We start from the raw sequence: 25,025 nt of genomic DNA, 5'->3' as shown, positions 1-25,025 counted from the left end.
GTTTGTTCATTTGTTTTGGTTGCTATATAGTATTTAATTGGGTGTGTATATAGCAACTTACCTACTTCTGTCATTGAAATATCTAAATATATATTTTTATTATATCTTATATAACCAAATATATATATTTTCCAAAATTTTTGTATGTTTCTGTCGATAGTATATATGAGTGCCCTTTGATCCACTTCTTCACTAACACTCAGACATCATTTCTGGCCCATCCAGTAGGTATAAATTGGTATCTCATTATGATTTTAATTTATATACTGATTCCTGATTATTTGTCATTTTATATATTTATTAGTTCTCATTATTTCCCCTTCTAGGAATTCCCTGTTCATGCATGTCTTTACCTATTTTTAGATAAAATAGTTTTTAATTAACAGACATTCTTAAATGTCAAATTTATCATAAATTTGATAAAAATGATTTAAAAAATCTTTTTTCAGGCACACCTGGATGACTCAGTTAAGCGTCTGCCTTCAACTCAGATCATGATCTCAAGGTCCTGGATGTAGGGAGCCCTACATCGGGCTCCCTGCTCACTGTGGGGGCTCCTTTCCTCTCTGCTCCTCACCCCCGCACACTCATGCTCTCTTTCTCAAATAAATAAAATCATAAAAAAAAAAAAAAAAAAACTTTCTTCAGAGATCTGAAAAATAGACTGGACCTGGTATTTTTGTTGTGGGAAATATTTTTTTTTAGTACATATTACATTTCCTTAATTGTTCTGACTAATCAAGGTCTGGTTTAGGGGTTTTTTTTGCTTGTTTATTAATTAGATTTTTTCCTAATGATTTTCACAATGTATCTTTATCTTCAAATTTTTTGACATAAAGTTCTTCATAGTATTCTCTTACCTTCTTAATCTCTGCCTATATCTGTCATGTCCCTTTCTCCCTTCCCATTGTTTTCACTATGCCTTCTGTTTTGTTTTTCCTGATCCATCTCTTGAGTAGTGTATTTATTTTATTAATTTGTATAAAGAATGACTTAGTTTATATTGAGTTTTTTGGTCATTATTTATTATCCCTTTCTGCTCTCTTATACTTACCTTTTTCTAACCCCTTAGTTTTAATGCTAATCTCACTGTATTTCTCTTAATTCTCCTTATAGAGGCTATGGCTATAAATTTCCTACTAAGGTTCCAGTTATTGAATCCCTTTTTTTTTTTTAAGATTTTATTTATTTATTTGACACAGAGAGAGATCACAAGTAGTCAGAGAGGCAGACGGAGAGAGAGGGGAAGCAGGCTCCCTGCTGAGCAGAGAGCCCGATGTGGGCCTGGATCCCAGGACCCTGAGATTATGACCTGAGGCAAAGGCAGAGACTTTAACCCACTCAGCCACCCAGGCGCCCCTAGTTATTGAATCTTTAAAGTAATGATACTCATTGTTTTCATTTTTTCAGTTTTAAGTATTTTAAATTTCATTATAATTTCTTTGAGTTATTTAGAAGTATGTTTATAAATTCTTACATGTATAGAATAGTTTTTAGTTTTAGTTTTGTTAGTGATTTTTAACTTAACTGCATAATTATATTTAATGAATATAATTTGTGTATTACCTCTACTTTCATTTTCATTTTTTTAAACTTATTTATTTAAGCAATCTCTACACCTAGCATGGGGCTCAAACTCACAACCCCAAGACGAAGAGTTGCATGAGCTGTACCAGCTGAGCCAGCCAGGAACTCCATTCCCTGTCCTTTTAAATTTGTCAAGACTTGTTTATAACAAATGTATTTTGTTAAAAGTTCTGTGTTCCGTCTGTCTTCACTAATTTTTTATCTACTTGAGCTATCAGTAATTGAGAGTGAAGTGTTCAACTCTTCCACTGTGATGGTGGGTGTATAATTTTTTTCTATAGTTCTCTTAATTTTTGCTTTTTCATACTTTGAGACTAGTTAATTGGGTATATAGAATTATATCCTCCTAATGAATTGAATCTTTTATCATTATACAGTATACAGATAATCTCTTTATCCTTAATAATACTTCTTGATTAAAGTCTCATTTATGGGTTATTAATATGTGTGGTATGTCTTTTTTCTTGGCACTGTGTTTTTAGTTGTGTCTCATAAACTGCATATAGTTGTCTTTTTTAAATTGAATTTAACAGTCTCTGCTTTAAACTGGCAATTTGTGGATTTCTTTATCCAACTTGTTATGTATTTTGTTGGTTCGTGCCTTTTAGCAGTTCTGGAAAAGTGGCTGTTATCTCTTCAAACATTGTCATTTTGCATTCCTTTTAACTTTTCTTTTGGGGTTCCAGATAAATTTTGAATATTTTCATTTTGTCTTCCATGTCTCCTCATTTTTCTAATATTTTTGCCTCCTTTTATTTCTCTGCTGCATTCTGGGTAATTTCTTCAGCTCTCTCTTCCAGTTCACTAATTCTCTTTTCAGCTGGGTTTAATCTGATATGCCTTTGCTACTTCCAGGACTTGGGATCTGCCAGGTCTTGGGAACCCCTTCAATAGATTTTTATTTTATCTACCCTTATCTTGCCATGAACATAAACTCAATACAGATTCTTGTGTTGGTATTGGTATTTGTCTTCCCACCCTGATTTTAGCTCATATTTTGTTTCATACTTCTTATGAACCTGGAGATGTAGCCTTGGAAAAGTCCCTTTCTGCAAGCCTAGCAATATAGGTTATATTTTATCTAGGATCCAATTGGATTTATAGCTGAAGGCCCTCCAAAGACTCTGCACCCTCCTGATAGAAGCAGAAACCACTGGCAGTGCTTTCGTAAATTCTTACTGTGTTTTATTCGTCTTACTTTCTGTAAGAAAAAAAATACATGCACACATATCTCTCTGAACTAAATTCTGTTGTATTTAAACCAGGTAAATGTGGAATTTTTAAAAATATAGTTCATAATTTCTTAACTTTTCGTTAATATAATTGAAATTGCTTTTATATGCCATCTGTAATTTTCTTACCTGGTTTTAAAGAAATTTAAAAAATGTAGTGGATTTATTCTTAGCTTCATAACTAAAAAATTCTACCTAGGTTTTATAAATGTTTTCTTTATGTTCTTAACTGTACTGAATGATATAAACTGGTACCAACTTTTTAAAACTACAGTGACAACTCAGAAATTAACTCATTTCTTCCAGAAACTAGAAATAGTAGGTATCAGTTTTCCAGAAAAATACAAATGAATAAACATTTCCAGAATTCTTAGAGTACCTGGAAACCTCATGCTGTAACAATTTAGTGGATTTATTCCAGTGGCACACTAAAAGTAATTCCATTGTATTTTGGTGTTGCTAAAAAGATGGAGACCATACTCCATTTGATAACATGGTACCTTGCAAAGAGCAGTAATCCATTAATAAATATTTTTTAGAAGAGTGAACATCAGTAAAATGATACCTTAATACCAGTAGTGGAAATGAATAGAAGATTAAAAAGTACATGGGGACGCCTGGGTGGCTCAGTGGGTTAAAGCCTCTTCCTTCAGCTCAGGTCATGATCCCAGGGTCCTGCAATCGAGCCCCACATCGGGCTCTCTGCTCAGCAGGGAGCCTGCTTCCTCCTCTCTCTCTGCCTGCTTCTCTGCCTACTTATGATCTCCGTCTGTCAAATAAATAAATAAAATCTTTTTAAAAAATTTTTTTTAAAAATTAAAAGTACATGAAAGTGAAGGAAATAAGAGATTTTGTGATTGAAACTTTTAGGGAAACACTGGCTTGGCTTGTGCGTTATTAAAAGAGAATCTGGGGTACCTAGGTAGCTCAGTCAGTTAGGCGTCTGCCCTCAGCACGGGTCATGATCTCAGGATCCTGGGATGGAGTCCCACATGAGGCTCCACTGCTCAGTGGGGAGTCTGCTTCTCCCTCTGCCCCTCCCCCTGCTCATGCTCTCTCTCTCTCTGTCAAATGAATAAACAAAATATTTTAAAAAACTAAAAAAGAATAAGAGAGAATTTGTTTTATGATCTTAGCATATTTTGATGCTTTTTTTCCTATTTGGTGATGGTATTCCAGATCAAGTTTCAAACAAAAACTTGGATTTTACCTGCATATTTATTTTTCCTGTTTGTTTCCTTCCATATATGATTCCGTTTCCAAATAATAGACTTTTATTATTATTATTTTTTTTTTACAAATACCAAGTTGTAAATTGTGGAATTTAGTAAGTTTGTTTGTAGACAAAATACTGATGGCCTTAGAGATGTAAGTTGAATATACAGTTTTGTTGTATAAAGTGTGATAGAAAACATGGTAGAATAATTTCCATGTGTGATACTTTATAATAACTCATAACTTATCATCACACATTATTTTTTTAAAGGAAAAAAGGAAACATAAAAGCACTTATGTTTACTAATAATACATATAGCTGTTTTATATATCAGCCTATTCAGTATTTTTATGTTATATAACTTACACATTTAAGATACACCTTTTTTTTATTTTAAGGCTTTCTTCAGTGCTAAGAACATATGGAAGCACTTTGAAAACACCATCAGTAGTTTATAAACAAAGGCTTTATGAATTACTGATTTTATTACCTCCTGAATCCTATGAAGGTATGTGCTTTAAACCAAAACGTTTTACTCTTTGTGGCTAGGACAGTGCCTGGAAAGTAATAACCCAGATGAATAAATGAATGATATGATGTTTATTAGTACCTTATTTCTAGGAGGTTTAGTGAGTTCAGTCTTAACTATTATATTCACTATTATACAGTAAATAAAGTAAAAATTTTTTAAACCTACTTTTTAATGTCTTGCTTTCTTTTCTCCTCTGGGGAAAAAAGTCCCTAGAGTTCCACCATGTGGAAGAGAATGAGTCGCAAAGATTGGTCTTGATTCTACTCTAGGGTTTGGTACAGAATGTATAATGTAAGTCTATTAGACATTTGACCTTTTCTGGTTTCCTTCTGCATTGATGATCTAATGCACACATTTTGTTCCACTGTTCCATTATTCGCTGTGCCCAAACAGAAGTTTAATACTGAACTACCAAGGTATAATTGATTTTATAAAGTTTAGAGAGTAGGTTTTGCCTTTATTGGGTTCAAATACGACCTTAGGTTACTGGTATACTATGATTGGTAAAATAAACTTGTCCCTGTTTTAAAATTAGTCCTAAAAACTTTCTTGTAAATTTAAAACACAGTTTTAAGAAAATATATTGCTACTGCTGAATTACCTAAGATGCTTGTTTTAAGAGGTGAAAGTTGAAATAAATAAAATCTTTAAAAAAAAAGAGGTGAAAGTTGTAAATGGTCTCCATTGGGAACTTCATATTTTTTTAGTCTTAATAGTTTTCAGCCAAACATATTAAGTTGATTATTACTTCAAATCTGCTCCTTGTAAAAATACATTCATTGGCTTGTATCTATTCTGCAGACAAATGCAGTGTAAAAAATACAGTCATTCAAAATATTAACCTGTAACTTCTGTTTTGGTCTTTATTATTACGTGAGTGATATTGTTCCCACTGCCTTTCTTCCTGGTTCACAAATGTACCTAGCAAAATATTTATTACAAAGTAATAAATGTAGTATAAGAAGACACTAAGTATAGTATAAGAAGAACTAGAAAAAAATGTGTAATTATATCAAAAAATCATTTTTGTATGCTAGGCACTGTGGTAGAAATTGTATATATTATTATCTCATTTATCTTAGGATAATAGAGTGAGCTGGTTACATTTTCCTTATTTGACAGATAAAGGCATAGAGAAGTTAAACAACTCAAGAACATATATACAGTAAACAGTGGAATCAGGATTATAGATCTGCTTCATGCTGTGGAACATACCTATTTACAGATAACCTATGAGAGACTTAACAAATAGTAAAGGTTTAGTGATAGGTCCTTCTCACTATGTACTATCTCTTAGTATAAAAGAGCTACCTGCCAGACAAAAAAGCCCTAGAGATAATTTCTGTGTTCTATACCTCCAATAGCTGTCAGGTTCTGGCAAAAACAATTCCCTTTAGACATTTATATCAATTACACCATATTTTGGAGTTTATTTTCAAACTATAGATTAAAAAAAATTGATTTCTGGGGCACCTGGGTGGCTCAGTGGGTTAAGCCGCTGCCTTCGGCTCAGGTCATGATCTCAGGGTCCTGGGATCGAGTCCCGCATCAGGCTCTCTGCTCAGCGGGGAACCTGCTTCCCTCTCTCTCTCTCTCTCTCTGCCTGCCTCTCTGTCTACTTGTGATCTCTCTCTGTCAAATAAACAAATAAAATATTTTTTAAAAAAATTGATTTCTTTGTCATGTCTTCATTAAACATAGAATACCAGAATTTCAACTTAAGATCTTCAGTGTATCTTCTAATAAATGATAATGTAAGTCTGCCCTTAAAAGACTTAAAGAAAAAAAACAAAGTCTCATACTTTTTTCTCAGAATTGGAGTTTGGGAATGCAGTCAGAAGTCCTATAGGAAAAATGAATGTAAAGTGTATAGATTTTAAATTAGTTCCAGAGTGTTCACTGGGAGACAAAGTCAGGAATTACTATAAATTTCTTGAAAAATAGAATCTATATTTACCCTCTTTATCTTTTTCAAGATATTTATCTATTTATCTTACATTACTTAAAGAAGAATTAGTTCATAAAAAAGTGAAAATATGGAGGTATTAATAGTTTTATGTTTCAACCAAAACTAATAATTTGCCATTTTGCGGTTATCATTTTTCCATCTTTAAAACTATAGAAATAGGGCGCCTGGGTGGCTCAGTGGGTTAAGCCGCTGCCTTCAGCTCAGGTCATGATCTCGGAGTCCTGGGATCGAGTCCCGCGTCGGGCTCTCTGCTCAGCAGGGAGCCTGCTTCCTCCTGTCTCTCTGCCTGCCTCTGCCTGCTTGTGATCTCTCTCTGTCAAATAAATAAATAAAATCTTTAAAAAAAAAATAAAAATAAAACTATAGAAATAAAATAAAGGATTTTTTTCCTTAAAGACTTTTAATTTTTTTAATGGCATTCTGTTTTAATAGATTTATATGTAGGGGGCATAACAGAACTTTACCATTAAAATATGAACTGACATTTAAAATAATGCCGCCTCATACAGTAATAACCTATAGTAATTTCTAAGCCTTTTAACACTAAATGAAATAGTAGTCTTTAAAGTTCTATATCTCATTAATTCAAAATATGGCTAAGTAAAGAAATTTAAAGTTCTGATGATATTGGTTGGTACAATAAATTGCCAAAAAGTAAGTTTATAAGACAATAAGAAATTGCTTTTGTTACGTGGGACCTATTTTTAAGAATGTAAATGACTTTATTTTATGGTTGTCCAGCAGATGCAGATTTTTTTATGCTTAACTGACTAAGCCACCCAGGGAAGAACATGAATGAGACTTAAAATATATCTACTAGTTACAACACATAGACTTTACTTAGATCTTGATTGAAACAAAAGCAAAAAAAAGCAAACATTTATGAGACAATTGAAAATTTGAACGCTGAATGGGTGTTTGATATTTAGTATTTTTTAAAACATGATATTAGAATTGTTTAAAATGTCGTTAGCTTTCAGTTATACACAAGGAAATACTTATAGATGAAATGATATGACTTCTAGGGTTTACTTCAAAATCATATGGGAGGTGGTGAGATAGTGGATGGAGGTATGGTGAAACAGAATTGATTCAGTAGGTCAAGCTGCATGACAGTCGTATGCTGAAGTGGCACGGAGTTATGTCTTCTTGTGTATATGTTTGAAATTTTCCGTAGTAGAAAACATGTCCGAGGCACCTGGCTGGCTCAGTTGTTAAGCATCTGCCTTCGGCTCAGGTCATGATCCGAGCATCCTGGGATCAAACCCCGCATCAGTCTCCCTGCTCAGTGGGAAGCCTGCCTCTCCCTCTCCCACACTCCCTGCTTGTGTTCCCTCTCTCGCTATCTCTTTCTCTGTCAAATAAATAAATAAAATCTTTTTAAAAATAAATAAAAATAAAAAACATGTCAAATGTTTGTAAATTTTTTTAGGCTGTGGTTTTTTAAATAAATATCATTTATCTGCTTTTTTATTTGTCTTTTAAAAAAAAATTCTGTTTTTGTCCTTCGTGTCATTTTATTTAAAATGATGGTAGTATTTCTTCATTATCATAAAGTATATATACACTGTAAAGACAGTATCTGTTCTTAGTCTTGTGACCAGTGACACCAGTTGAGCAATTTGTTGGTAGCATATTTTTTAAGGATGAAATATCTTTGGCTGTAATAGATTAAAGTTAGCTGATGTTTAGATTAAAGTTCTGCCTGGGTTTTTTTTAACCCTGTATTCTAACCAGTTAACTGCTTTTAATAAATTGCTAATTGCTGTTTTCTGTAATTCAACAGGAAACCTTTGTGCTCTCCTCAAAGAGCTGGTTGCTGACTTGACTGCCTCTGATATACAGGTGGCAGCATCTGCATTTTTACTTCCACCCCTCTGTCATCAGGATGATCTTGTGATATTAAGTCCTTTGCTACAAGAGACTGACCATAGGTTTATTGAAGAGCAGGTATAGTCATTTTTCAATGAACTCTTGGGTTGACTCATTCTGTGAACAGTCATTTTAATACCTTTATATATTTGTTTTGTTTTGTTTTGTTTTAGCTCCTGCTTGGTAATGGTATTGCTTGTGGCAGCTTGGAGTATGACCCCTATTCTATTTATGAGAAAGATGTAGAGGGAGATTCAGTGCCTAAGCCCTTACCTCCAGTACTGTCAGTTATTAGCTCTGCAGTCAAGCTCTTTGGAGTTGTATGTGCTCATGTGGGAGAAGCTCAAAGGTAAATCATCTTTAGTAGTTCACATATCCTGAAATATAATATTTAAGGATTGGTTATTGGTTCAGTAAATGCATAATAAAGAACTGATGCATAAGAAAAATGTAATAAGTTCTCATTTGTGTGGTGCCTGGGTGGGGCAGTCAGTTAAGTGTCCGACTCTTGGTTTCTCAGGTTGTGATCTCGGTCATGAGACTGGGCCCTGCACCAGGCTCTGGGCTCAGTACAGCATCTGCTTGAGAGTCTCTTCCTGTCCCCACCCTGTACTGGTTCTGTCTTTCAGAAAGTTTTTATTAGTATAAAAGAGTTCTTACAGATGACAGGTGTAGGTGTGATAAAGGCTCTTGTTTAATTATTCATCTGGCAAATATTTAATAAGTAATTAAGTCAGTGATTAAATTCAGTGATTAAATTAAACTGAAAATGCTAGGCTTTGTTGCGGATGCCACACTTTACCCACAATTACCTTATCATCTAGCTGAAAATACAAATAGAAAAATGGAGTGGTGAAAAAAAGAACAAAAACTCAGTGATATTAGAATTTTGATTTATGAGCTATTGTTACAAAGAAGAATGCTGCTTTTCTGCTTAGATTAGGTCTCTTAAGCTTTTTTACTTCAAGGCTTTGTGGACCCATTGTAGGTTTTTAGTTTGGTGGATTTCAAAAATTAGATAAATTCATTAATCTTAAGTTTGATAGATTTCAGTCCACTCAAAGTAGACTTCAGTTTTAAAATATCAAAAGCTAGTAATGGTTTCTTATTGAAAATTAGTTTCATAATTGATAACTGAGGTAATACCTTTCTTGGAGATCAAAAAACTACTTATTGTTTTTATGTAAAACAATTGTTTTTATGTGAGATACTGAATGCAATGTGAATTTCTCCTATAGGCTCTGCTGTTTAACAATTTATAAATTAGTAACTATCCTCATTTATTCATATTCTCTCCTTCTCTTTCTCCTCTTTCTCTCTCTCTCTCATTCACTTCCTCTTTCTCTCTCCCTCCCTCCCCACTCCCTCTTACCCTTCCTTCCTTCTTATCTGCCTCTGGCATGCTAAACCAAAAATAACATGTAACTAGATACATAGCTTTTATATCATTTTATCTAGTTATGTTTTCCAGAGAATATCAATTAGGTAGGGAATTTACCTTGGTCTGTTTTGATGAAGACTTGCCAAAATATTTGAATCTCGTCAGCAACACATTTTGCGGGGCCGGCGGGGCGGGGGCAGTTATTTGCTTTCTTTTTTAAAGTAAGCTCTAGGCCCAACATGAACCCAAAATCCCAAGATCAGGAGTTATGTGTACTACACCAGCTACTAGTCAGGCACCCCAGGAACACATTTTTTAAGCATGTCTTTGGATAGTTTACTTTCATTGGATAGAAAAGTGAATAAAGCTTATGTTGTTTTTTGATGTTGATTTTTAATAGCCTCATGTCATTTTATTTTAAACGATGATCATATTTGCTCAGTATTGTAAGATATACACAGACACACACACATTGAGATGTCTTTTCAGAACTTTAATTTTAAAAGATGATGTTTTTCCTAAATTTATTTATAACCCATAGTTCCCTGTGTGTACTGTAACTATAAAGTTGTGCTTATAACATATTTAAGACAATATATAACCAAATTATAAATGAATGCTACAGCACTAAAAGATGAGAGGAAAATCATAGTAGTCTGGAATATTCAAAGAAGCATTGATAAAGGGACGACAAGACTGGGTGGCTCAGTTGGTTAAGTGTCTGCCTTCTGCTCAGGTCATGATCCCAGGGTTTTGGAATCGAGTTCCGAATCAGGCTCCCTGCTCAGAGGGGAGCCTGCTTCTCCCTCTTCCTGCTGCTCCCCCTGCTTGTGCTCTCTCTCTGGTAAATAAATAAGATAAGATATAAAATAAAATATAAAACTAATATAATTGATAGAGGGGCGCCTGGATGGCTGAGTTGGCTGAGTGTTGCAGTCTTGGTTCCATCTGGGGACGTGATCTCATGGGTGGTGAGATTCAACCTGAGCTCAGCAGGGAGTCTGTCTACTTGAGATTCTCCCTCTCCTTCTGCCCCTTCCCCTGCTCATGCATGGGCACCCGTGCTCTCTCTCCCTTCTTAATCTCAAATAAATAAATCTTGGGGCACTTGGGTGGTTCAGTCAGTTAAGTGTCTGCTCTCAGCTCAGGTCATGATCATGGGGTCCTGGGATCAAGCCCTGCCTTAGGCTCCCTGCTCAGTAGGGAGTCTGTGTCTCCCTCACCCTCTGTCTGCCGCTTCCCCTGCTTGTGTTCTCTCCCTCTAATAAATAGAGTCTTAAAAAAAATACATATTTAAGGAAAAAAAGAATTGATAGGGTGGGAGTGAATCAGTTTGTAACCATTTTATACAGCATACAATTTAAAATAATTAATTTGGATTAATATTGCAGTAACTACAGTGATGAGACAGGGATGGCCTTGTGAGGAAAAGATTTAAATTAAGCATATTCTTAAATGGTTCCGCTAGCTCTTTTCGATAGGTCTAAGACAAAAGTGAAAAAGAAAAGAATATACGTCTTAAAAGCTTTCCTTTTTAAAAATTGATTTTATTGCTCTTTTATTTTATTTTATTTTATTTTTTAAAGATTTTATTTATTTATTTGACAGAGAGAGATCACAGTAGACAGAGGCAGGCAGAGAGAGAGAGAGGGAAGCAGGCTCCCCGCTGAGCAGAGAGCCCGATGTGGGGCTTGATCCCAGGACCCTGAGATCATGACCTGAGCTGAAGGCAGCGGCTTAACCCACTGAGCCACCCAGGCGTCCCGATTTTACTGCTCTTTTAGAGAAGTTTTTTTTTTCTTTAGTAAAATTATTTTTTATTCTGTCTAAAATTTAATTAGCTTTAAAGTATGCTAAGTTTTTTTTTAACCTCACCTGGACTAAAATAGTATATAGAATGAATATGTATTTCAGGGAGGAAAGGTTTTATTTATTTATTTATTTTTAAGATTTTTTTTTTTTTTTTTTTTTAATTTGACAGAGATCACAAGTAGGCAGAGAGGCAGGCAGAGAGAGAGAGAGGAGGAAGCAGGCTCCCCGCAGAGCAGAGAGCCTGATGTGGGGCTCGATCCCAGGACCCTGGGATCATGACCTGAGCCGAAGGCAGAGGCTTTAACCCACTGAGCCACCCAGGCGCCCGGTTTTATTTATTTTAATAAAAATGTTGAGACCTGGGGTGCCTGAGTGGCTCAGTTGGTTAAGCAACTGCTGTCGGCTCAGGTCATGATCCTGGACTCATGGGATCAAGTCCCACATCAAGTCCCTGTTTGGCAGGGAGTCTCCTCTGCCTCTGAACTCTCCCCTCTCATGCTCACTCTCTCTCTCAAATAAATAAAATATATTTTTTAAAAAGATGTTGAGACCTGGTAAAAGTAAAACATACTATGTTTAGATTTTAACTGAATAAAAATAGTAATCAGAACTTTGGGGATTTTTAAAGGAAATGGTCTGGCAGGATCCCAGATACAGAAAGTGGGTCATAAGCAGCTATCAGTAGTCTCCATTGGATGTCTTTAGAGGACCAGAGAAGAGCAACTATATAAATAGGAAAGTTAAGTTTTTAATTTCCTGTTATCCCAAATATGATACTTGTTTAAGATGCCAAATGCTTTTTCTTTGGGTCTTTACATTTCTAGAGGAAAAAAATGTTTTTAACCAAAGTCTCTACAACAGCAACTGAATATTTCATAGCATTTTATTGTCATTGTGCTTAGCTTTGTGTTTAAATAGCTTAAAAGAATCTCTTATAACGTGAGATTGCCCTAAGATTAGAAATGGGTTTTTCATTTTTTTTTTAAAGATTTTATTTATTTATTGGACAGACAGAGATCACAAGTAGGCAGAGAGGCAGGCAGAGAGAGGAGGAAGCAGGCTCCCTGCTGAGCAGAGAGCCCAATGCAGGGCTCCATCCCAGGACCCTGGGATCATGACCTGAGCCGAAGGCAGAGGCTTTAACCCACTGAGCCACCCAGGCGCCCCCCATATTTTATTTATACACTAAAAATTAAATTATTGGGGGGCGCCTGGGTGGCTCAGTGGGTTAAAGCCCCTGGCTTTTCAGGTTATGATCCCAGGGTCCTGGGATGGAGCCCCACATCAGGCTCTCTGCTCAGTGGGGAGCCTGCTTCCCCCTCTTTCTCTGCCTGCCTCTCTGCTTACTTATGATCTCTGTCACATAAATAAAAATCTTTAAAATAAAATAATAAATAAAAATAAGAAAACGTATTGATAATTTTAAAGTACTAAAATGTTTAAGGTACTAGAATGTCGAGATAGTTTTATGCAGAAAAGAACTATGATTGATCTTGTGCATGTGTTGTTTGTGCTTACTTTGAAGCATTTTATACATAAATGCAAAGAATGAATTACTTAATTCACCTGAAGATTGTTCTACCCTTGACAATACACTGCAGACACTGACAACTTTTTAAAATGTAGATTCTGATTTAATAGTATGGTACGCATATATGTTGGGTATTGAATTTTTTCAGAAGCTCCTTAGGTAATTCTGACATGCGGCCAAAGTTGGGAACCACTGCTAAATGCTGTAAAATGGCTGATGGAGCCAGAGGAAAAGCATAGTGCTGTAAGGACATGTAAAACAATTCACAGAAGTGACATAAATAGTGAACACATTCAATCCCAGACCAAAAATAATGTTTATATCCATCATAGTTAGAATGGTGAAAATTAGCCCTTTTACGAAGATGGCGCCGAAAGCTAAGAAGGAAGCCCCTGCCCCTCCCAAAACCGAAGCCAAAGCAAAGGCTTTGAAGGCCAAGAAAGCAGTGTTGAAAGGCGTCCACAGTCACAAAATAAAGATCCTCACATCACCTACCTTCAGACGACCCAAGACTCCGCATCTCTGAAGGCAGCCCAAATACCCTCGAAAGAGCGCCCCCAGGAGAAAACAAGCTTGATCACTATGCCATCATCAAGTTCCCCCTGACTACTGAGTCAGCCATGAAGAAAATAGAAGACAACAACACACTTGTGTTCATTGTGGATGTCAAGGCCAACAAGCACCAGATCAAACAGGCTGTGAAGAAGCTCTATGACATTGATGTAGCCAAGGTCAACACCTTAATCAGGCCTGATGGAGAGAAGAAGGCATACGTTCGGCTGGCCCCTGACTATGATGCTTTGGATGTTGCCAACAAAATTGGGATCATCTAAACTGAGTCCTGCTGGCTAAATCTAAATACAGTTTTTTCATGATTAAAAAAAAAAAAGAATTGTGAAAATTAGAAAATTGGTCTCCATCAGTAGAATGATTGAACAAATTGTAATACATGTGCACAGTAAAATTTGGCTTCATGAAAGTTACCAAAGAATAAGAATGATTTGAAAGGTGCTTAGGAGGTAATGTTAAATGAGAAAAACAAGATTTAAAATTGTGTTAATACATAGTGTGATCCTAAGTACATTTTAAAGTATAGCTGGGAGTTCAAAGAGCTGTGCTGATTCTCACTGACTATAGATGACATAAGTTGGCGCTACTTTTAAGATGAAGCAGCATAGGGGCGCCTGGGTGGCTCAGTGGGTTAAGCCGCTGCCTTCGGCTCAGGTCATGATCTCAGGGTCCTGGGATCGAGCCCCACATCGGGCTCTCTGCTCCGCAGGGAGCCTGCTTCCTCCTCTCTCTCTCTGCCTGCCTCTCTGCCTGCTTGTGATCTCTCTCTGTCAAATAAATGAATAAAAAAAATCTTTAAAAAAAAAAAAAAAAAGATGGGGCGCCTGGGTGGCTCAGTGGGTTAAGCCGCTGCCTTCGGCTCAGGTCATGATCCCAGGTCCTGGGTTCGAGCCCCACATCGGGCTTTCTGCTCGGCAGGGAGCCTGCTTCCTCCTCTCTCTCTGCCTGCCTCTCTGCCTACTTGTGATTTCTCTCTGTCAAATAAATAAATAAAATCTTTAAAAAAAAAAAAAAAAAAAGATGAAGCAGCATATTTGAATCCAATTAAGTCCTCTTATTAAGAACAAAAAAGCTGATGCAAGTAACTTTTAAGATAACCTTTTTTTTTTTTTTAAGATTTTATTTATTTATTTGACAGAGATCACACGTAGGCAGAGAGGCAGGCAGGGGCGGGGGGCAGGATGGAAAGCAGGCTCCCTGCCGAGCAGAGAGCCTGATGCGGGCTCCATCCCAGGACCCTGAGATCATGACCTGAGGTGAAGGCAGAGGCTTAACCCACTGAGCTACCCAGGTGCCCCTTAAGATATCCTTTGATTAGAGGTACCTAGCTGGCTACATCAGTAGGACCTGTGACTCTTGACCTCAGGGGTGTGAGTTTGAACCTCACATTAGGCATAGAGTTTACTTAAGAAAGAAAAGAAAAAATAAGATACCATTTGTTTAGAAAAGAGTTACTGAGATAGAATTTGTCCATGTAAATATTTATGAAGTTATACTTCTGGGATTTTTTTTTCCCCTACATAATAATGCTTCTCACCCATTCTCAAAATGACACAAAATTAAAATATTTTTGCATTTTTTTATACTTTCTTTTCCTAAAATGTTAGAGTATATTCAGCAATAGTTTATTTCTTTTTAGCAGTTACCACAAAATAATGCAACAAAACAGATTAGTAGTATATACTCAGTAATGCCCTTTGGCTTACTTTATCTTTATTAACAAACTCAATGTTTTACTATTTGCTTTTAAATCTTGTTTCTGATTTTAGGCTTTTTATACTGGAACAGCTTTTGGACAGTATAAAGCACACAAAAGGAGCTCGTCAACAAATAGTTCAGTTACATGTTGTTTCTTCACTCTCTAGTTTCTTGAAGGTAATTCTGTTTGTTTTTTTTTTTTTAATTTGGGTGTTTGATTAACTTTTTTTTCTAATATATGGCCAGTTAAGTAGTTTGGAGGAAGGTCTGAATTGTTTTTTCTTCCCTTTTTTTAAATCTCCTAAAATGAAAATATTTTGGGATTTGCAATTCCGCTTTTACTTTTTCTCTATGTAAAACTTGTTAGTCAGAAATTAAACCTAAAATCTTGACTTAGGACCATGTTTTAACCTACTTAGCCTAATATCCTATACCAGAGATTGGTAGACTATGGCCTATGGGCAAAATCTGGCTTATTGTTGCATTTATGGCTTATTGTTTCTAACTAAAATATTATACACTTCATTGGTTATTTTATGGAAATTCCTATTAATGTTCTACTGAACACATATATACTGTAGTGACAATTAATTACCAGACTGTTTGCTTGGAGGTTTAAACTTCTAAAGAACTTTTTGTGAAAAATCAAATTGTTTTTGGGTGTTCAGTATTTGTGTGTGTGTGTGTGTGTGTGTGTGTGTGTGTGTGTGTGTTGAAGTAGTAATCCAAGTATGAGCACATTTGCTTAACCAGAATATTCATTCCAAACTGGATTAGAAAATTTACTACAGGAACAACTGGTTGGTTTAGTCTGTTAAGCATCTGTGTCTAGGTTACAGCTCAGGTCATGATCCCAGGGTCATGACATTGAGCCCTGAGTTAGGCTCCACCTTCAGCAGGGAGCTTCCTTGAGGTTCTCTCTCCCTCTCCCTTTGCTCCTCACCCCACTTGAATTCACTCTCATACTCTCTTTTTCTCTAAAATAAATACATTCTTTTTTAAAAGGAAATTAACTACAGTTGTAAGTTTGGATTATTCTTTACATGTTTCAGTATTTAGCTGGCTCCAAGGGAAATTTGGGTCCAGAAGAAATGAGAAGACCTGCCCTAGCGTTGGTGATGGGAGCCCTAGAAAGTCCCAACCCCCTCTTGAGATGTGCAGCTGCAGAGGCATGGGCTAGATTAGCCCAAGTGGTTGATGATGGAGCTTTTACTGCTGCATTAGCTCAAGTTAGCTTTGACAAGTAAGTCAATTTCTTATTTAATACTCATAGACTGTGTGTCAAAACTGGGTATATGGCTTGTTGATTTTTTTGGAACTGGTGAAACTTCATTCTGGAGTTAACAGAAAAAAATTTATAAACACATACTTTCAAATGAAGGGTCTGCTCACTTGGAACATAGAACTATTACTACTTCGGCTTTAATTTTTATACAATAAGAGAAAGATTACTAACATATGAGTGATATATTGGCTATCAGTGGAATGGACTCTGGGAGTAAGACATTTATGGAGTTTTATCATGTAAAATATAGATAATAGGTAGTAATAACAATCTGTCAGAAAGAGTAAAAGCTGTAGGCTATTAGGATCAGGAACCATAAACTATGTTTTCATTTTTGATAACTCTGAGATCATGAACAGAGAGTGAACCTCTCAGCTAGTTTTCCTCTGTGTCTTTTTTTTTTAACATTTTTTTCATTTTAATTCAATTAATTAGCATATAATGTATTATTGGTTTCAGAGATACAGCTCTGTGGCTCATCCATCTTATATAATACCCAGCGCTCATTACATCACATGCCCTCCTTAATGGCCATCGCCCTGTTACCCCATCCCTCCACTTCCCTCCCCTCCAGCAACTCTTGTTTCCTATGATTAATGAGTCTTTTATGGTTTGTCTCCCTCTCTGGTTTTTGTCTTGTTTTATTTTTCTTCTCTTCCCCTATGATCCTCAGTTTTGTTTCTAAATCCCACATATCAGTGAGATCATACGATAATTGTCTTTCCCTGATTGATTTAATTTCGCTTAGCATAATAACCTCTAATTCCATCCACATCGGTCTAATGGCAAGATTTCTGTATATATGTATACCATATCTTCTTTATCCACTCACCTGTTCATGGACATCTGGGCTCTTTCCATAGTTGGGCTATTGTGGCCATTGCTGCTATAAACAGTGGGGTGCAGATGCCCCTTCAGATCACTGCATTTGTATCTTTGGGGTAAATATCCTCTATTTCAGATAGGAGGTTAATACTACCCTGCCTGCTGAACAGTGTTAAGGTAAATGAGATAATAAATATGAAAGTGATATGAAAGAATAAAACAACCACAAATAAAAGTTCATGGTTATATTATTAGTATATGTATATAAAGTTGTATTTGTAGTAGTAGTAGTAGTAGTAGTAATGCAAGTAGAACTTTGACCTTCCAGTTTACTGAATATGTGTGACTGATTTGGTTAAGAACATGAAGTCTGGGGGTGCCTGGCTGGCTCAGTTGGTAGAGCATACGACTCTTGATCTCGGGGTTGTGAGTTTAAGCCCCACATGGGTGCAGAGATTATAAATAAACAAACTTTAAAAAAAGAGAGAGACCTTGAAGTCTGGAGTCATTACTAAACTTGTGTCAAATCCCTTTCTTCCACTTAATAGTTGGTTACTTTGTAAGAGTTATTTTGGCTACCTTATTGTTCTCCTCATCTGTAAAAAGGAACTGATAATAGTAGGAATCTCAAGATTGCGAGGATTAAAGGACTAAATATACAACACTTAAATTAACACAGAATGCATAAGAAAACTTCTAAAGTTCTTGAGTTGAAACTCTAGTTGTGTGGAATTAAAGTATCTCAGCAGTATGAGTTTTTAAAATGTAATTTAATTATGCTCTTAACAAAATAGGTATGGAAGGAACATAAATCAGCATTAAAAAGACAATATATGACCAGCACACAGCTATCACACTCAGTGGTGAAAAGCTATAAAAGCTTTTCCTCTAAGATCAGGAACAAAAAAAAAAGGATACCCACTCTCTCCACTTCTATTCACCTTGGTTTTGGAAGTCTTAACCATGCAGTTAGACAAGGAAAAGAAATATAAGGCATCCATATTAGAAAGTAAGAGACAGGGGCGCCTGGGTGGCTCAGTGGGTTAAAGCCTCTGCCTTCGGCTCAGGTCATGATCTCAGGGTCCTGGGATCGAGCCCCGCATCGGGCTCTCTGCTCAGCAGGGAGCCTGCTTCCTCCTTTCTCTGTCTGCCTCTCTGTCTACTTGTGATCTCTGTCAAATAAATAAAATCTTTAAAAAAAAAAAAAAAGAAAGTAAGAGACAAAACTGTAACTCTTTGTAGATGACATAAGACAAAATTAGAAAATCCTAAAGACTCCACCAAAAAACTATTAGAATTAAATGAATTCAGTAAAGTCACACAGGATATGAAATTAATATACAGAAATCAGTTTCTGTACATTAATTGTAAGCTGTCAGAAAGAGAAATTAAGGAAACAATCCCAAACACTATTGTCAATAAGAATAAAATACGTGGGGCACCTGGGTGGTTCAGTGGGTTAAAGCCTCTGCCTTGGGCTCAGGTCGTGATCCTGAGGTCCTGGGATCAAGCCCAGCCTCAGGCTTTCCGCTCAGCAGGGATCAAGTGCTGCATTGGGCTCTCTGCTCAGCGGGGAGCCTGCTTCCTCCTCTCTCTCTGCCTGCCTCTCTGCCTACTTGTGATTCTCTCTCTCTCTCTCTGTCAAATAAATAAAATCTTTAAAAATAAAATAAAATACATAAGAATCAATTTAAGGAAGTAAACAACCTGCACACTGAAAATGTTAAGACATTGTTGAAAGAAATTGAAAATGACACAAATAAATGGAAAGATATACCATGCTCCACAAGGATGGCATACAAATTCATGAAGTATTCCATATTTTAATACACACACACCCTATGTTCATGGATTGTAAGATTTAATATTGCTAAAATATCCATACTGCTGAAAGCAATCTACAGTTTCAAGTGTAATCCCCATCAAAATACCAATGACATTTTTCACAGTGCTAGAATAAAACAAAAATCCTGAAATTTTTGTGGAACCACAAAAGATCCCAAATAGCCAGCACTCTTGAGAAAGAAGAACAAAGCTGGAGGTATGCTGATTTCAAACTATATTACAAAACGATAGTAATTAAAATAGTATGTTACTGGCATAAAAACAAGCACAGATCAGTGTGTTAGAGTAGAGAGCCCAGAAATAAATCCACATATATCTAGTCAGTTAATTTGACAAAGGAGTCAAGAATGTATAATGGGGGAAAAACAAGCTACTGCCTGGCTCAGTCAGTAAAGCATGCAACTCTTGATTTGGGGCCCATAAGTTCAAGCCCCACCTTGGTCATAGAGCTTACTTTAAAAACAAAACAATGGGGTCGGGGAACAGTCTGTTTAATAAGTGGTGTTAGGAAAACAGGACAGTTACATGCAAAAGATAAACTGGGCCACTCTCTTATATTGTATACAAAAATAAATTCAGAGTGGATGAAAAACTTGAAGTAAGACCATAAAACTCCTAGAAGAAAACATATGCATAAGCTCATTGACATTAATCTTAGAAATATTTAGGGGGAAGGAGGTCTTGCTCCTCAGGCAGTGGCAACAAAAGCTAAAACAAATGGAATTACATCAAACTAAAAAGCTTTTGTACATGGGGCGCCTGGGTGGCTCAGCGGGTTAAGCCACTGCCTTCGGCTCAGGTCATGATCTCAGGGTCCTGGGATCGAGCCCCGCATCGGGCTCTCTGCTCAGCGGAGAACCTGCTTCCTCCTCTCTCTCTGCCTGCTTGTGATCTCTCTCTGTCAAATAAATAAATAAATAATCTTTAAAAAAAAAAAAAAAGCTTTTGTACAATGAAGGAGCTATTAACAAAATTAAAAGACAACCCCTGAATGATGGAAGATATTTGCAAATCATATGTTCGATAAGGGGTTAGTATCCAAAATACATAAAGAACTTCTACAACTTAATGTCTGAAACCTGATTTTTTTAAAATGCACAGAGGACCAAATAGACATTTTTCCAAAGAAGACATACAGATGGCCGACAAGCATGTGAAGAGCTTCGCCCACCATTAATTGTCATGAAAATCCAAATCAAAACCATAATGAGACATCACTTCACACTTGTCTAATTGGCTAGTATCCAAAAGACAGTAACAGGTGTTGAGTAGAATGTGGAGAAAAGCGTACATACACTGTTGGGGGGAATATAAATCACAGCTGTTATGGAAAATAGTATGGTGGTTCCTCAAAAAATTAAAAATACAATCCAGCAATTCCACTGCTGGATATTAATTCAAAGAAAATGAAAACATTGATTAAAAGAGATATATGCACCCCTCTGTTCACTGTAGCATTATTTACAACACCCAAAATATGGAACCAACTGTGTCTATTAATGAATAGATAAAGAAGATGTGTGTAATATCATTTAGCCATAAAAAGAAGGAAATTTTGCCATTTATGACAACATGGAGGGACCTAGAGGGTATTATGCTCAGTGAAATAGGACAGAAAGACAAATAGCATATAATTTCACGTATCTGTGAAGAGAAATGAATGAACAAACTCAAAGATACAAGAAATAAACTGTTGGTTACCAGAGGGGAGGGGGTGCAAAACAGGTGAAGGGAATTAAGAGGTCCAGACTTCCAGTTATAAAATAAATGTCATGGGATGCAATGTATAACATATAGAATATAATCAATAATATTGCAGAAACTTTGTATAGTAACAGATGGTAATAGACTTATCGTGGGGATCATTTCATAATGTATAAAAATATCAAATCACTATGCTATATGCCTGAAACTAATAGAATATTGTGTGTTGCTTATACTTCAACTTATAAAAAGTAACTTAAAAATAAAGTAATAGTGCTTGTCTTACAAATTTAGTGTATCTTTGAAAAACATTGAAATTATTCATACTTATTCATTAATAATGTGAAGACATTTTTATATAAATTGTTTTTCTTTTCAAGATACCTTTCAGGTCATTTCAGATTTTTTTTATCACTTAACAGTAAACAGTAAATATTTTTTTGTAAACACTTAACAGTAAATATTTTTTAATTTTGCAGCTATTCATACAAAATGTTTTGCCAGGTAACAGTGTACATGCATTAGTTTTATTCAGTGATTTTTATTTATTTCCATGATTATAGACTGAAATCGGCAAGGGATGTGGTTACCAGAACAGGATACTCACTGGCTTTGGGATCTCTACATAGATATTTAGGAGGAATAAGTTCTTCTCAACATTTGAATTCTTGTGTTGGAATCCTTTTTACTTTGTCTCAGGACAGTACTTCTCCTAATGTGCAGGTAAATACCCCATGTGATACCTTCTTGAAATTCATGATTTGTATATAATGCAGATTGTTCTTATAGACCATTAGTTTGTAAATAATCTCCCCTGTAATAAAGCCAAACCATTGTTAACCTTGACTGGTTTTTGAAATTCAGATCTTACTATCATCACTTCACACTCAGAGTTTCTAAAACCACATTCATTATCTTTTTCTGAAAATGGATCTTCCATCTTAATAATTACATTTACTCTTCTGGAGATTTTAATTGGTACCGAGGATTGTTTTATATATTCTTCTAAAACATTAACATATTTAAGCCTCACAGCAATCTAGGGTGTATATTCCCCTATACAAAAAAAAAAAACAAAACTGGAACTTACAGAAGCGAAGTATCTTACTCACAGCTGAAAGCCAATAAATCATGGAATCAGCTCAAGAACATAAGTCATGACCTCTAAACCCATGTTCTTAACCAGTTAACCATATTATTGTACACATCTTACCCATTTCAGTTAAAATCCTCATTCTCTTGATATCTTATTCAAATCCTGAATGACTATTTTTCTATCTGCTCTTTTTCTCCGCTTATCTTATCTCTGCCTTCCTTGTGTGTTCCTAATTGCTATGGTAGTATTTTTCGGTTCTTTACAAGTCCCCCGAGATGGGAAGATACATTTATTTTCCTGAAAGACTTTCATCTTGCCACTTCTCTACCAAAAATTTGGAGAAACTGCTTATTGCTTCCTAAATCACCTCATTCAAGTCCTATCAACTGACCCAGGAATCCTGTTATTACCCGAAAGTACTTGCTTTTCTTATAGATGACCTGCCTATTTTCATCCAACACGTGCCTTTCTCATATCTGCATTTATATTTTTCCTGTTCTTTTCCCTTACTATTCCTGTCTGATAATCCAAATTTTCTAGTGTTCTGAGATCCAGTTTAACTACCTTCTCATCAAATTTCAACATCCCTAATCCACAGTTAGATCTCATTCTTTGAATGACCATATTACAAGCCATCTCCTCCTCCTCATCGTCCAGTAGTTGACTGAGTTAACTTATAAGGTGTTCCATTCTTTCATCCACACTTATTATAACACTTTTTGTTTTTATCTTATTTCTCTTCCCCTTTAAGAAGCCTGTTGTGAATGCACATACTTTTATATCAAATACTTTTTTTGTTGATTAAATACTTTTAGTGGCTTCCAGTGTCATCAAATCTGACTCTTCTCAATTACTGCAATATCTTACTTAACAGTTTATTTTTGTAGCATTTAAAGTACTGTAAGCTTTCTTACACATTCATTGGTAAGAGGGATAAAATTTTCTCAGTTTCCGAAATGGAGACATTTTTATATACTTAAAAAATACATAGAAGTAGAATATACTGTAAGGACCCTGTTATACCCATAATCTGACTGCATTGGTTATTAGTATATGGCCAGTCTTGTTTCATTCACTCATTCATTTATTCATTCATTCATTAATTCATTGGTGGCTTAAATAACAGAAATTTTATTTTCTCATGGTTCTGGAGGCTTAAAGTCCAAGATCAAAGTGTCACTCAGTTGGTTTCTTCTGAGCCTTCTTTGCTTGGCTTGCCAGGTGGTCACCTCACTGTGTCTTCACATGGTTTTTCACTGTGCTTATGCATCTCTAGTGTCATTCTGTCCAGATTTTCTCTTCTTAGGACACCAGTCACATTGGGTTAGGGCCCACTCTAAAAGCCTCATTTCAACTCCTGTCCAAAGACAGCCCCATGCTGAGGTATTGGGAGAGGCTTGTTCATTTAAACCAGAGTTGACAGACATGTTTTATTAAGAGCCACATAGTAAATTGTGTACACTTTATACGTCTTGCAGTCTCTGTTGGCTACACAATTCTGTCATTGTAGCAGTAAAGCAGCCATAAATATGTAAATAAATGAGCATGACTGTGTTTCAGTGAAGTTTTATTTATAAAAACATGACAGGTCAGATTTCACTCAAAGGCATTTCATTTGTTTAATAGAAATAAATATAGACTTATTTTATACATATACTTATTTTTATATGTTTATGAAAGTGCACTTGCCTTAAGTGTGCACCTCTGTGAATAAAGTATACAAACTAAATACACCATGTAACCAGCACCTAGATCAAAAAATAGAACATTATCAATACCCCAAACGCTCTCCTCATGTTCTCTTCTAGTTACTACCTGTCCCACCAAGGATAACCACTATCCTAATTTGCAACATCATATATTAGTTTTGCCTGCTTTTATACTTTATATCAATGGAATCATATGGTATGTACTCTTTTATGTGTGGCTTTCTTCCAACATTATGTTCAAGAGATTTGTCCATATTACTGCATGTATTTGTAGATTTTGTTGAATCTTTTATTTATTTTGAATCTTTTAAAAACTAGAATTTTTGTTCACATAGATTAAACAATAAACAATTTTCAACAAACTAGATTCACTTCAGGCTGTTAGCTAAAGAACCAAAACAAACATAGTCTTGGAATTCTTGGTGCTGAGATTTCAGTTTACCATTCTAAATTAGATGATTGTCTTTCATTGTTTTTTACTGAATATTTGAAGAGAAATCTTTTCTTAAACTTTTTATGTTTTCCATTTCTCTTTCCAGGCTAGTAATAGCACACAAATTACTTTGCTGTTACCTTATCACTTGCTTCAACAAAGACAATTCATTGTGTTTTATGTTTCTTAATACTGCTGTAGCATTTTAAATTGTTTTTCTCTGTCTTCACAGACCTGGGCACTACATTCGCTATCATTGATAATTGATTCTGCTGGCCCACTCTATAATATGCATGTGGAACCCACCCTTTCTCTTATTATAATGTTATTATTAAATGTGCCTCCTACTCATGCTGAAGTTCACCAAAGTCTTGGTCGCTGTTTGAATGCCCTTATTACTACATTGGGTCCGGAGTTACAGGGTATGCATAGCTCATTTTGTGATTTTTACATTAAAAATGTACATAGAAAATGAATTCATTTATTACTGACTCAAATACTTGTCAGTGAGGTGAAGTTTAGTTTAGCACAATGTTCTGTGCAAATCCATGAGCAGAATGTTGAGAGTCATCTTGGGAAGAACACTTTGACTCCTGAATGTTGACATAATAGAATATAATGTAGAAACGAGAAAACTTAATGTAAGTTCCACCACTAATTGGATGACCTTTGGAAAATCTTCGGTCTTTGTTTTCGTTCTCTATTAAATGAGGGAAAAATTGGAAAGC

The 25,025-nt window shown here is 35.6% G+C and overlaps 1 protein-coding gene and 1 pseudogene across 15 annotated transcripts in view; both read left to right on the top strand.

Moving 5' to 3' along the window:
• Positions 1-25,025, top strand: part of HEATR5A (HEAT repeat containing 5A) — a 116,565-nt gene that overhangs the window by 45,072 nt on the left and 46,468 nt on the right. For all 15 annotated transcript variants that reach the window (XM_047737928.1, XM_047737924.1, XM_047737925.1 and 12 more), the window contains 7 exons: positions 4,434-4,543; positions 8,323-8,486; positions 8,582-8,757; positions 15,472-15,577; positions 16,453-16,643; positions 21,623-21,782; positions 24,530-24,719. In XM_047737928.1, coding sequence (XP_047593884.1) covers positions 4,434-4,543; positions 8,323-8,486; positions 8,582-8,757; positions 15,472-15,577; positions 16,453-16,643; positions 21,623-21,782; positions 24,530-24,719 — 1,097 coding nt within the window. The remainder of the gene's footprint in view (positions 1-4,433; positions 4,544-8,322; positions 8,487-8,581; positions 8,758-15,471; positions 15,578-16,452; positions 16,644-21,622; positions 21,783-24,529; positions 24,720-25,025) is intronic.
• Positions 13,482-13,970, top strand: LOC125104974 (60S ribosomal protein L23a-like; annotated as a pseudogene).

Source organism: Lutra lutra, chromosome 7 (genome assembly GCF_902655055.1).
Source record: "Lutra lutra chromosome 7, mLutLut1.2, whole genome shotgun sequence".
Classification (NCBI taxonomy): domain Eukaryota; kingdom Metazoa; phylum Chordata; class Mammalia; order Carnivora; family Mustelidae; genus Lutra; species Lutra lutra.
This window is presented reverse-complemented; position numbering and strand designations above follow the sequence as displayed.